At 42.8% G+C, this 14,628-nt stretch overlaps 2 protein-coding genes across 3 annotated transcripts in view; both read right to left on the reverse strand.

Moving 5' to 3' along the window:
- The window catches only part of plch1 (phospholipase C, eta 1), a 29,145-nt gene extending 17,343 nt beyond the window's left edge, over window positions 1–11,802 (reverse strand). The window contains exons 1-5 of the mRNA XM_061282003.1: window positions 11,650–11,802; window positions 8,650–8,746; window positions 1,337–1,483; window positions 326–569; window positions 52–181 (exon numbers count right to left, since the gene is read on the reverse strand). Coding sequence (XP_061137987.1) covers window positions 52–181; window positions 326–569; window positions 1,337–1,483; window positions 8,650–8,728 — 600 coding nt within the window. The 5' untranslated portion in view covers window positions 8,729–8,746; window positions 11,650–11,802. The remainder of the gene's footprint in view (window positions 1–51; window positions 182–325; window positions 570–1,336; window positions 1,484–8,649; window positions 8,747–11,649) is intronic.
- Window positions 11,803–12,579: 777 nt separating this feature from the next.
- c18h3orf33 (c18h3orf33 homolog (H. sapiens)) lies at window positions 12,580–14,369 on the reverse strand. Of its 2 annotated transcripts, none has more exons than XM_061280935.1 (5): window positions 14,183–14,369; window positions 13,818–13,877; window positions 13,585–13,744; window positions 13,194–13,354; window positions 12,580–13,124 (listed from the first exon to the last, which is right to left on the reverse strand). In XM_061280935.1, exons 1-5 carry the CDS (start codon window positions 14,318–14,320, stop codon window positions 12,885–12,887), a joined length of 759 nt encoding a protein of 252 aa, XP_061136919.1. In that variant the 5' UTR covers window positions 14,321–14,369; the 3' UTR covers window positions 12,580–12,884. The 2 variants fall into 2 exon arrangements, with proteins under 2 accessions (XP_061136919.1, XP_061136918.1); XM_061280934.1 differs by having other exon boundaries at window positions 12,580–13,127.
- Between the last annotated feature and the right edge of the window lie 259 nt (window positions 14,370–14,628).

Raw genomic sequence — 14,628 nt, forward strand, 5'->3', positions numbered from 1 at the left:
ACACCGACTCCGAATTTGATAGAATGAGGTTGACTGTGTTTTTCCTCACACCTGGAACATTTGCTTGACTTTCCTCCTCGGGAGATTGACGTTGAGCTTGTGGAGGAGTTGGTAGATCTCGTCGATGTTCAGCAGGCCGTCACCGTTCTTGTCGGCTTCCTCAAACGTCTGCTTCATCCACGTCACCTCACACGAACGTTAAGGAGATTTTTCCAAAGGTTGAATACATTCCCCCCGCCCCCCTATTTGAAATCTATTGCTAACCAAAACAGCAGCACCTATCGACAATCAAATCATCTCAGGTAAATTGACGTAAAAAGGATATTGGTCGTGGGTGCGCTGCCGTTTGGCGAGAGAGTCCTCGTCACTGATGCCGGCCATCAGGTAACGGAGGCCCGTGACCCAAGTCCGAGCTTCGTCCGGGTTGGACGTGACCAGGTCCAGTGACTCCATGTGGTTGCCATGGTAGACGGTGAAGCAGCACGCCGGGTCCAAGCTGCCCTCGGGATGCCGGTGAAAGATGTCCGACTGAACGCCCTCTGTCACTTTGTACAGCGAGTCGATGGTGACTGGCGGGAAGGGAGAGGGAAGGCAAAAAAGAAAATGAAGACCACTCAGCTAATCACGCTAAATAATCACAATTGGTTGTGTAACTGTACCCTCCACTTGGCCTGATTATAGAAAGGGAAAAAAATGAATTCAAATCCAGTAAAGCCCTTTTTCTTTTTATTGTTCGGCCATATTGGATGCACCCTATAAAGCTCCTTGATTTGATTTTGAGCCAAAATGTTTTTGTCACCATCCATTGTGGAATTATTTCCCAACCCCGACCCCTCCCCTGGAAGATTCTCATCTCCAAAATTCCATCTTGGCTGACAGCAACAATACGGCTGCATCATTTTACATCCCACGCACACATTTTTGGAGCGGACAGGGCACGAGTGTGTGTTTCATAACGGCGCCTAGTAGACATATTTAAGAGGCTTATCGAACGCTGACAGTGGTAAACTGTGTCATTTTTCAACATGTTTGTACACACCCATAGGCGTCTCTGTGGGTTGATGTTGAAGAGAACAAAATAATCCTCTCGGTGGAAGCAGTGAAGATCACTCGCACACGCACACACTCACACAACTTGTCTGCCATTTCAGGATGACATCACTTATTACATATATTTGATTTAATTTTTAATTTGATTTATTTTGATTATTATTGAATTTCTATTTCATTTTCTTTCCATTTCCTTTATGTATTTTTAAATCCCCTATGAATAAATACTATACCCCGACTGTGCCATGTACGTCGGCGTTCGTCCGAGCGTGTTATGCAAACGTACTTTTGGCTTTCTCGCTCTTGCGTGACGGCTTCCAGCGGATGCAGGAGCGATGCTCATCCAGGTAAAAGAGCCTCACAAGCCCTTTGGATGCCGCCTTCAGCTTCACCATCTGTGTCCCGGACTGCATCACACTCATGCATCGCTCCACTGGAGAGAAGAAACAAACATATGTATTTTTATCAAAATAAAATGAGAAAAAAAATGAGTGGTGAATGACTGTAAGACACAAAAGGTGCAGGTGTGTGTTCTTTATTTGTCTTTGAATTGGTCTCACTCCACGTGGGCCAGGTCAGAGTGTGACGCTCACACAGAGACGCTGCTGTGTGTGGACACAAGGCCGTCTATCTGGCCACCGAGAGGAAGCCCTGAAAGCAGCTCATAGAAGCGAGACACAGAGTCATTGATGCACAGGAAGAACATCGCCGGGCAGGAGGAAGCAAAACGTCTCAGCTTCATTCAATACATTGGATGGAGCGAATGTTCTTTTAGGTACACCTGTGCATCCAACGGAAAAATTCTGTTTGAGACAGTTCGGCTAAACCGACTGTTGCTAACCAAAAGAGTAGCACCTATAGCGGCATACATTACAGTATATGCATTCCGTATGTTTGCAATTGCATATGAACACCACAAGATGGCAGCAAAGCACTTACAAAAGATGATAAACTATTCGTCTATGTACACAGTTCTTACGTAAACAAAGGCATTTATTAGACTTTAAAAAAAAATAAAAAATCCACAAGGTGTATTGAAGGACCACCAATGAAACAGACGACAAAACACCATCTATGAAATTAAAACAACAAGATTCCAATGGTCGGCGCCAAGTTAATACTCTTATCGCGTTGGCCTGAGCACAAAAACAGAGGATGGGTTCCAAAAGAATAAATTAAAAAAATAAAGAGAATGGTGCAGCGGGAAGACTGACAAGAGTACGGCAATACTTCAAGAGCCGTAGTCTGTATTATGTAACTGGGGTGTTTTTTTGTTCTTTTCATGGATAAAAATGTAGGTTATGTGGAACACGTGGAAACTTTGGTAGTCGAGTCCTCGGAGAGATAAGATTTATAAGAAAGCAAACTTCACAAACTGAGTGACGAGTCAAATATTTGCAGCATTAGCGTGGCTATCTTCCATCAGCTAAAACAATGTTGGGCGGATAATGGTTAGAAGCTTTTAGGAAAATAATAGGATGATCAAGACACAGACACACAAAACGAATTAATCAGAGACAAGAAAATAGGCGGAGTGTGCGTTATTTATCTCGCTCAATCTTCTCAAGCCCGCGGCTTCATTAACAGATGGCTCCTAACCGCGGGAAAAATGAAAATGTCGTGTTATTGATCTAAAATCTAAACTCCCCGGATCCAGAGAGAGAGAGAGACGACGTATTCTTCTGGGTGTCGTATCTCGGTTGGCTTCAGGCTATAAACTGCACGAGTCTGGTGCAACGTTCAATTATGTAACATCGGCGGGGGCAAAAATGAACTCACACCGCCATCGCTGGAGAACGGTAAAATTTCCTCCGTGTTTAAATATTTTTTTGGGAGGATGAAAGAGAATGTTCAAGTAGGCATTGATTTATCCCATCGAGAAGAAGGCGTACATGTGCAGACAGTTTGCCATCTTGATGTCTAACGTCGACATATAAGACGACTTTTACCGACCCTGGGAGTAAATAGCACATGAAAGCTTTGAAGCGGCAAATTCAAACATATTTTAATAGGAGAGCGGATAGCATTGATGTGATCGAACAAAGCTTGTCCTCTCTCTGATCCACACAAAGAAGATCACATTAGCCGTGTCACATTAGCACACACAATTAGCATCATTTGGGATCACAATAAAATCTTTTGCATGCTCACTAAGGTCAAATTTCACATGATGTATTTTTTTTTTCATCACGTGAACTAAAACCTCCATCAACCGATGGAGACCTGGGGTCAAAGTTCAGCCTTTCCAACTTTCCAACTCAAAGTTTTGCTACCTTGTTTTTAATCCATCAACTTTGACTGACAGACAAACAAATAGCTTAAAATATGTCCATGACAGATGGCAGAATGGACGTCAAATCAGCCAGCATAACTAATGAGCGTCCGTCTCTTCACCTCACGCAGGATCAAAGATGGCGGGAAGCGAGAGCCGCGCCGTCGTCGTGGGGATTCTGCCAATGCATAAACATGAGCTTCTGTTTCTTCCTTTATTGTTTTAAATAGCAGCGGCAGCAGCGTGCCGAGCACATTATCAATATGCAACATGTTTGTCAGCAAACATACACACTGTTAAATCCGACTGGAGCGAAGTAGACAGCAAACAAAATATCAAGTGAGCGGCCGGATGCTCGCGTTGTGAGACGCATGGGCAGTGTGATGCAATCGAATGCAAAAGACTTGAATTATAATATTGCAACGTTTGCAATTGTTTCAAAAAAGCCCTGACAGCTCCGAAATCTTTGAGCTACTTTTAGCTTCTATGCCCAATTTTTCTGCCATTTGTTTAAAATATTTCTTTTTGATCAAATCTTCTATTTATAATAAATAAATGTATTAGTCTTCTATTTTTATTGTATTTATTTTATGATTTTGATTTATTCTATTTTTCGTCTGAATTTTCTATATTTATATTGATATGAATAATAGCTGATGTATATTTATTTCTAATTAAAATTTTCTTACTCATTTTTTTAACACACATTAAAATATAGTCATATTTTTAACCAATGTATAGCTCAGTGAGGGAAGTGAAATATTTGAAACGGCACAGTAGAATGAACAGCAGAATAATCCAGATTTGACTCACGAGTGTCCACAAATACAGAAAGCACAAAACGAGATTTTAACATGCTCACCCATGAGCGTTAATCTGCATTTTGGGGGTGTAGCCAGGTTGCCGGCAACATTCTCAACGTTGCGCGCCAGCAAAGTCGCAACGGTTAACACCGCCGATTTCTCCACAGAGCCGCCAATTAAAGAAGCTGCTCCTTTGTACGCGCTGGGACCAAAGAGTGAAAAATAGATTTCCTCCATTTTGTTCCCTCCTGAGAAAAAAAAAAAAGTTTACAACCCCAAAAAAGTTGTCCAAAAAGTCAGTTGTGCCGCCTGTGGCTTGATAGACACTTCACACGAGCATCCTTGCCGCAACGCACAAAAAGAGACTGAGGAGCTCCCGCTGCTTTCCCCTCGTCCTCTGATGTGTGTCAGCACCTTCATCTCCTTCCCGGAACACACACACACACACACGCCTTCCTCTTGGTCATCCACTCTCCTCTCCATCCTCCTTGACTGAAGCTCAGGTTGTCCCAGTTAAAGTGTTATTGTTCAGCAGATGATGATAAAGCGAAGCAAATGCACACATGGACTAGTCTACTGCACTTAGAAGGTCAACCGGAGCAACCGTGTGACATAACAGCCATGATAATGTACCGGGATAATCATGTGGGATATGTGAGGTCACCCATCTGTCCGTTACACACACGAATGTTTTCGATGGCAGAGGGATTCTGTCAGGATAAACACGGGGAAACACCGAGGGTTGGCCTTCTGCTTTGGTGTTTTTCCATTCAGACAGTATGAGAGCTAGCATTGCAAAAAAAAAAAACCCTCCCAGGTGTTTCATTCGTTCAAAGCCAGGTTTGTTAAAATGAATATTTGACGTGTATAGTTGTCAATGGGAGTGAATGAGTTCAAATCTAGTTGATATTCAGTGATGGAATCCCCAACATATGGCGGTCAGTATTAATCTGATGATTGTTTTTTTTCTATTTTCGTACTGATTCGATAATTCTGCGTCATGATGAGCTAATATTAGAACGGGAATCTATTTTTTAATCTTTTTTAATAATTTTTTAATTCTTCCCTCCTACGTTTAAAATGTTGCTGCTGACTTTTTAAATGGAACTGGAAGACTATTTTTAGTAGAAGCACACAACTTAGCTTCACGTTGACTGGTCTTCAACCATGGACAGCGCCCTGATTTTTGGGGGGATTTTTTTTTAAGTTGGTTAGACTGCTCGTTGTTGAGTATTAGATGCAGATGTACTTTTATTCAAACGTAGGCTGATATTTTGATTTTGTCTGTCTTGTTTTGGTCAACAACAAAAAAAATTATTTTTGACAATCATTTGCGACATGAAAGGTTGGAAATGACTCGCTAAAATACACACACACACACACTTCTGCTAATTAGGAAGCGCTCAAGTCGCGTATCCTTCAAATGAGTTGCTAGGATTCCCTTGGGGAGTCCGCAAAATAAAATAAAAACACGTGACTATTGCAGCATGATAATATGTGTATACCGACTGTGCTGCAGAAATGCTGGTGGGGGGGCTCCAATGAGTGAAGGAGTTCTGACATCAAAGTGAGAGAACTGAAGTCTTCATTATAGCGTGTGTACATGTGCGTGCAGATGTGTGTGTGTCAGCACATACTGATGCTGACTTCCCCTGTGAGCTTTTGCTCTTTCTTCCTCGCTGCTTGGCTGTGTGAGCACGTTGAGATATAGTATCTTTGGCAGCGCAGTCGCTCTGTCAAGCAAACTGACTGATCTTCAGGAGCACCAGAAGAGGCGTGGAGGGAGATTGAGATGTGTTAATAAGCAGGGCCGAGTTTTCGGAGGATTGTTATGAAGTGAGGGGGGGATGTCAAAGCACAAGTGCTCCCATTCAAACAGGTGGATCGTGCATTGGATTTGAATTGTGAGGAGCTTGCTCATGGAAATGCTTCGTTTGTATTTATTGATGATGATTTATTTGGGGCCTGGTGGCTTCAAACATCACCTGCTGTGAATAAAAGTAATCGTGTAGGATTCATCCCATTATTTTAAAAGCAAGCCACTGTATGGAGAAAAAAAAAATAGTCGGATTGGGTTATTAAATGCCAGCTGTTGGTTGGTCTTTGCATTATTCAACACACGTTTCCGTACGGAAGCAGAACAGAATGAAATTCACTCAAAAGAAAAGACGAGAGGCGAGGAGACGAGAAAGAGAGGATGGTGTCTTTTCGCTGTTCTCTCTGGCCCGGGGCAACGCGGAGCGAGATGAGAGAGAGCGGCAACGTGCTGAGATTCATCATCATCATCATCAGAATGGAGGAGGAGACACATTTTACAAGCATATTTTACACGGGAAAGCCATTTCTGCTGCGTGGGGGGGGGGGGGGGGTGATCAGACTTTCTACTCCCATCCTTGGAACAACAATGAAAGAAGGTCCACGCAAAAAAAGATGAGTCTATATTATTGTTCTAAATGGTGAAATGGGTCACGTGACACCCCCGCCCCCTCTTCCAAAAATGCAGCAATGAGTCTCGAACATCATTTACTGCTCCCTGTGGGCGGACAATTTGAGGCTTTCCTGCCCCCTAGTGACACGCACGCACCAAAGGGACGTTTTTCTGACATATATTTTGCTATCATTAGTTGGCGTCGCATTGTTGCATGTTATGTAATTCAAACTCGCAGCAACAGTCAAAACAGCGCAATGCGTGCGCAATGGAGAGTTTACGCACATCTGGAACGACATGACTCACTTGAATGTTAGGAATCAGAATCACAAGACTGTTGACTTACCCCTTTCCAAACTGAGATTCCTGCAAACTTCAAGTTCTGCCATTGAGTTCTCTCACAAGATCCCTCCATGCGCTTTAAGGTCCATTATTGTCGCGCATTGTATTAACTGGTTATTTAAATAAATAAAAAAACACGCGACTAGTCCCCCCATGTTTGGTAGCGGTTCAAATTATGATTTGGTCATTTTTTTTCTATACATCATAATAAAGTAATAAATAAAATGGAAATTGAGCTTCTGGACACCTGGCTCCTGTGTGCGGTGTGGGCTCACATCCACAGACAGCGCGCGCGCGCACATCCCCTCCTCAGCGCGTGTAAGCCGATTTCTCACACGCTCCACGGACCCACGATCGCGTGAGTGCGTGTGTGAGAACGCGTGTGCCTGCGCGTGCGTGTTAAAAGGACTATAGAAGATGCGCAAGAATACACACTTGGATGTCTCCCATCATTCAGGTTGGGATCGCATCGGGGGTCCATTGGGGCGGGTGAGTGAGTGAGTGAGTGAGTGAGTGAGTGAGTGAGTGAGTGAGTGAGTGAGTGAGTGAGTGAGTGAGTGAGTGAGTGAGTGAGTGAGTGAGTGAGTGAGTGAGTGAGTGAGTGAGTGAGTGAGTGAGTGAGTGAGTGAGTGAGTGAGTGAGTGAGTGAGTGAGTGAGTGAGTGAGTGAGTGACTCTATACTATTTTGATTTTTTCTTTTTTTTTTTACAATAAAACAAACACCAATGCGTCAAAACAGTGACCCATTTTTTGTGTCTTCCCCCTGCATGTCTTTATTTGGCGATTTGGAAGTGCGTGTTTGTGCGTGTGCGCGTGCGTGAGTGCGCGCGCGTATCCCGGAGACATTACCATGATGAAAGTATTCCTATTTGGGAACCCTCTACATTAGTCTCGGTCACGGCATAGTTCACATTAAAGCCATTTCATTTAGGATTGGATGCAGGGGAACAATTATAAAGTCACGTAGACACACACATAATAATGTGGTGCACACACAGACACAGTTGTGTTTAAACACAAAAAGTCAGCCGCAGATGTCGTCGGTAAATCGATTAGTGCAGTCTGGAAGAAAAAAGCCATCTGAACATCAATGTGACTGGTCACTTCTGTGCGCGCGCGTGCATTTGGTGTATGCGTGTGCACGTGTGTTTGTGTACATGCTACCGACACCGACCGTGCAGACGTTCTCGCAATCATTGCCTCGCCTTTCTTTTTTTTTATCGGCAGATTTATTATTTTAAAAAAGACCTGCGTTATCGTTTATTTATAAGCTACATTTTCCACATTCCACGCTAAACCATCAACACATACAACTTGATTAGCATCGAGTTATTTTGTATGCAGCAAAGCGTCAGAAATTTGCAACAGATTTGTGAGCAATGCTCACAATTCAGACTAAATAGCTTCAAATAATGCTGATTTATTGTTGTGTGTGACCTGCCATTAAGGCTAGCAGACGTAAACAGGCAAAATGTGGAGAGGCAGCGCCCTCTACTGTTCATTTTGTGATGTGCACCATGTAATCGAAGAATTCGTTAACTCGACGCAAAATGGATTTAAAAAATAGGATGAATGCAAAACTTTGTCATATTCAGTTTTTTTTTTAGATATGAGTGACACAATTTGGGCCTGGTACACACTAAAATGAGTGGCGCTCCATTAAAAACCTAATCCCAGACACATCAAAATAATAGGAACAATAATAATAATAATTTAACATAATTTCTAACAGTACCCGGCAGTGTTTTTTTTACCTTGCGAGACGCTGTTATTGGTCAGAAAATGGCGGCAGTACTGCGGCTCCCCTTTTCTGTTCACCACCCAGGCGCTCATGATGACACGTGGAACCACCTCAAAAAAAGGACAATCAAGTGGAAGATGTGAGTTACAAATGATCTGGCAGGGAAAACATAATATGCAGATATAATAAATGACTGACAGGGACAGCTAAAAGGCCATCGGGGGTCTACATGTCTTGATCGACGCTGATTTTCCACATGCCACTCTTAGCATATGTTCTCGTTTATGTCAACTCTCGAGTTGCTCCTCTTTTTCCATCACTGTACATGCTTCCGATCACCTTTCATTCACCACCTGTCGCCTGCCTGTCTGTCCTGCTGTGATGTACTACTTCCCCCGTTCACACACTGAGCACAAACACACTGGAGATCTAAAAGGGCAAAGAGTCTGCAAGGGAGTTATTAGCGTCTGGAGTCTCCTGAACCGAGAGGAAGTCTGCTCAAAGAGGTCAAAGGCCAAGTGCTTTCCTTTGACTGTCCACTAAGCGCAATGTGTGTGTGTGTGTGTGTGTCACAGATGTAATTATTTAATGTTTTTTATTATACAGTCGACCGCCACCATTCATTTGTGCAACATGGAGAAAATCTGCAAATATAAATATATATATATGTATATAATATAATATATATATATATATATATATATATATATATATATATATATATTATATATATATATATATATATATATATATATATATATATATATATATATATATATATATATATGGAGCAAAAAAATGAAAATTAAAAAAAGAAAACCTCCCACATTTCAAAATTATGCATGTTAGGTTCATTAATGTCTAAATCTGTCTATGAATGAGAGTGTGACTGTTTTGTCTTCATGTGCGCTGTGATTGGTTGGAAAAAACTACTAGATATAATATATTCACATAGATCAAAAATATGTTAAACACACTTTAGGATTAACTCCTAGTGGATGTTTGACCTCATTAAAAGTGCTTGTTTACAATTTATCACTGTCTTTTGAAGTCACCATTGTCTTGCAAATACACAGCAATGGGAATTCAAAGGTTGCATGTCACATCCACAAAAGCCCAAGTGGCCCATTACGCTCATGCATTGAAACAATGACCTAATAAATGCAGACACAAAAGAAGCGGCATCTGTCCCTCCCATTCTAACACATGTCACAAAGCCAGCACACTTCATTTTATGCCACCAGCTGTTATTTGCAAATTAAGCAAATGTCAGCCATTTTTCATTCATTCAGAGTATCCTATTGTAAAGCTGTCAAGGGCAAGATGGAATGAAAAGGGCCAAGCCAGGTCTGCTTCCCGGAGCTCTTTTGACCTGATAAGGGGACAGAGCAAACCTGGAAGAAGCAGCAAGGTTACGGAGGGGTCAGAGTCACATTACAGAGCGTCCAGATAGCCATCTCAGAACCTTAGCAGTCACAAAGTCACATCAATTTAAGTACAAGGAAGTGCGGAGGGGAATAAAGTCAATAATAAATAGCCGGGTCCAAAGTTCTTTATCTGGAGCCGTTAAAACAAAGCGACAAAGGTGCTGCTTTAAATTTGAGTTGAAGTAAACTTGGAGTTTAAGTCATGTGACATCATGTAAATCAGTTTAGCATCTCAATCATTACCTTGGACTGTATGCACTGAAAACTAAAATAAATGAATCAAGTTTTAATTCAATCGCATTATTTATGGGAGTTGTTTTGTAATGAGAACAGCCCAAGAAATGAGGGTGTGCACACTTATGCAATCACGTTAACTCACTTGTCATGTTTTATTTTCTCCCTCGAAATAAATACGGTCATTGGGTCCCAACATGGGTTGTGGGGCCTGAGTTATTCATGAGAGTCGAGAGCGCCCACATGCAGCGGCTCGCGTTACGCCTCCGACGACTCTAAACCAGCAAACTGATATACTGCTCACAATAGTTCGCTCACATCACAACAAGGGAGTCAATTTACGGTTGAAACATTCCATCGCACACACACGCACACACACACACACATGCATGCATAAGGTCTCTACAGCACGGGTGGAGAATCCAAAATATGACTAAAAACACAAATCTTTTAGTCATATTATTTCATTATATTTTGTAGGGATCAAATATTTTGAAAAAGAAACTGCTCAATAATAATAATAATCAAATATGCAAATACATTTTTCAAGTTTATTGTTTGGTTAGCAACAGGTGGAATTTATTCCTGAAAAACCAAAGCTATAAATTATAATGTTTATAAAAGACATATTTCAAGATTTTAAAATGTCAAACTTAGAAACAAAAACATTTGAAAATATCAGAAAAATAAATTGTGCTTGGAAAAAAAAAACATTTTTGAAATCTGTCAAAAATATGTTAATATTTTATGTTAACCAGCGTAATTTTTCTCCTCACTATTGCGATTTCAAACTTGGCCCACGGGCCACAGGTTGCGCACCCCTACTTGCCAGTGCACGTGGCTGGATGACGACACTGACTCACTTGAGTATTTTTCAAAAATGATTTTACTTGAAATCTCTGCCTGTTTCCTGTCACTTTCATTCTCCCTCATTCATCCAACTACAGAGAGTCCGCTCTAATGAAACTCCCCAAGGACTCAGTCGGGTCTCTGTGGCTGGGGGAGTGCCCCCGCGTCTTCTCTCCGGGATGGCTACCGGCTGAGTGTAATAAAGGCCTTTGTTAAGCTCCCCTGCAGCAGAAAATCTTTGCTGTTGAGGCACAATGGCCAAAGACAAGCCACATGTGAGCTCAACAGTCAACCGTTAATTTGTGGGGAAAAATAAAAAAATAAATCGTTTAGGCCTACTGAAAAAAATCACAACAATGTATCAAATGACATTTTTTTCTCTGATTCACTAAATTACGATACAAAATAGGCCTTCAAACTAATTATGTGTGGATATTATTCAACAGACATTCAAATCCAAAATATCCACTCGTAAAGAAAATGTCATGCATTCTTTATCTTACTTGTTCAGCTCTTGACAGCTTCCCTCACAAAGTCCTGGCACCCTCAGCAGAGCACTCCATCCTCAGGTTATCCATCCATGGTGAGTAGATCTCAACTGTCAAACAAAAAGTCTGTGGATGCCGTCGCATGTGAAGCTTATTCCAACAGACTTTACTGGTGTGTGTGGGCAAGGTAGCAGCCACCACCAGCACCACAACCTCAAGCATGGTGCCTTATTCAAACACTGCTCCTCCTGGAGTGGGAACACTCGTGACTCGGAAAACATGGAGTGGACTCAGCGGAGTGGACTGATAGACAACACTGATAGAGAAGAAAAAACACAGCCACCATTTTTTAAGCAAATTGTGTTTATTCGTTCATCCTGTAGGTGTAACATTCCCACGTCCCAATACTTTTTATCCACACGTTTTCAATTTCTTTTTGGTTCTTTGCGGACTCTCATTTTTGGATCGGGACCGTGGTTTCCCTCCCACCGCTTTCGGAGTGACAGTTCAAAGTCTGGCAGCCCACAGATGCACCTTACAATTTCAAACCCATCCAGCCAATGGGCGAGCCTCTCCGGCCTTTAACAGTCACTCGCGACATTTGCACAACAAAGGAAGGTCCCGGTTGATTCATCAACGCCCCCCCTTTTGCCCCCTCTCCCTTATCCCGATGACTCCTCCTCTCTGGTCTTTTGTGCTTGGCTACCCCAAAATCTCCCCCCCCCCTCGTGACCCTCCTCCTCCTCTAATCTCCTTGTGTGCCCATTGGGATTGAGTGCTTGGGTGCACCCTCACGGGACACAACTCACTGTGGTCTCATTTGCAGAAGTGTCATTTTGTAAACACGGAAAATTTGCTCTGCTTGTTAGCGATCACTCTCATTAAGCAAAACACATCAGTTTGTGGGCATCATTTCCATCTCGTGTTTCAGCGCTAATGCATCTATTAGGATTCCCCCGCCCCCCTTTTTTTTTTTTTTTTTTTCCCCCCCACAGACACACACAAAGTTCCCATGGGGTTTGAGCAAGGCCAATATTGCCCTGAGTAGGCTTTGTGTTTCACATTTAGTGGCTCTATAGCAACAGTGATCTCGTAGGAGGGGCAAGTGGACCATGTAGTACCCAGAGACGCACAAAATGTTAAGGGTACAATGGCGCCTTGAGATACAAGTGACCCCCGCGTGTAAGTTGTTCCGAGATACAAGCAACAATTTGCAGCAAATAAAATAAGAAATCAAAATGTTCTACAAATCAGGTCCTCCCAAAGATTCTCCGTATCAGTTTGAATATAGCCTTGACGGCCCTCTCCCATCGGCTCTCCTCCTTCCAAAAACCCAGACGCTTCTTCTCAGCTTTGACCTCTGCCCTGTGCAGCCGCTTGTGCAGACGCCAGAATATGCGAGTGTCCGGCGAAAGCCCGTTGATAGGAGCCCTGCGGGCCAGACCCAGTCTCAGGGCCTCTTCGTTCATGGAGCGAGACCATGACGCCCCCTGCTGGACAACATGAGGAGGACAATGAGCTTAAATATTGGGTTATTTGATGGAGGGGGTCTTCTTCACCTTACTGTGTGCCACAAAACAGTGCAGCGTGTCTTCCTGTCGACTGATCAGCTTCAACCACACTGTCTGAGAGGGACGGACGTTCCTCTGCAGCCATAACTTGCCGTCGGCGGTCAGATCCACACCGGCGAGGTTCACCAGCAAGGTTGACGTGGACACACCTGACCAGACGAGATGAACGCATTGAAGCGCATGAACTGGACACTTACCACGGTAACGCTAGCCATGATTTAATAATCGACCTAATGTGTTTAAAAGGCACAACAAATGTCAACGTGACATTAGAAGAGGAAGCTGGTGTTCCTACATTAAGCAATCTTGATGATTTGCTTTTACCGGTGTTTGTGACCCGTTATATTGACGGAGCGGGTTGTCATGTCATGCGCATGACCTTTGTGTTTTGTAAGCAGAGGTGACAGCAGCGGCAGGAAGATGGGTACGTGCTCCACTTGGAGGCTTTGCTCCTTGACGGAATGAACTCTCCCGCGGAGGCTGATGTTGTTCTCCACGAAACGAGCGGGGATCTCAGAGACTGCTTGGAATTTGGTGATCTAGACCATTAGAGTGGAAATAAAAACAGATGGTCTGGACTGGAGTGTGAGAAGCTGTTGTTTGAACTCTTACCAATTTGATGCTCCTCGCTATTAGAATCACCCCGGTAAGAGCGAGCCCACCACTTAAGCTCTGTGTGTGAGACAAGAGATGGGTTATGATGTCATCAAAAACAGTGTGCAGAAAGTTGCGTTAAAGGGAAGGAATGGAGTTTGCGCCTTCTCCCCAAGGAAAGGATGGATGTATTTTCAGAAAACACGTTTTGTCAGTGTGATAAAACTACAATCTAAAAATATTGTTAGATGAAACTGTTATTTTTTTTGTATTTCTTGTGTTTGGATCTTTTTACACTGCACGTGTGTCTAATGTTGTGACCGGCTTGTCCTCACAACAATGGACCAATTATTGTACGACTTCCGCGTTCAAGAGGCTCCTACCCGCACAAGTGTGAGATTATCATCTGCAAACTGAGAGATAGTAGCCACGATGTTGTGTGACGCCGTGTTTTGCCGCTGTGTTTGTGGCCCGCGTCTTCCCTTGTCTTCAGTTTGTGTTTCTCTGCAGGATTCCGGCATGTTGTTGACATGTTGGTTGTGTTGCCAGAAGTCCCGCCCCCTTCTCTTCTTCGACCTACCAGGAGAGACGTCGCCGCCTACGTCAGTCTCCGCCTTGTGGACTCATTTGGAATGACACGCTGACGTCCAAGGCGTCATTTGACATATAAAGTAGGATTTTACTTATGTTTTTATTACAGGAATACACCAGTTTAAATTTGTACGGTGACAAAAAAAAATTGCACCTTAGATGGAAATAAATTGAGATTTTAGAGGGCCCCTTTTTTTAATCCAAAGTTTTTCTATATCACATAAAATTGAAATATGTG

This window comes from Syngnathus typhle, linkage group LG6, assembly GCF_033458585.1.
Source record: "Syngnathus typhle isolate RoL2023-S1 ecotype Sweden linkage group LG6, RoL_Styp_1.0, whole genome shotgun sequence".
Taxonomy (NCBI): Eukaryota; Metazoa; Chordata; class Actinopteri; order Syngnathiformes; family Syngnathidae; genus Syngnathus; species Syngnathus typhle.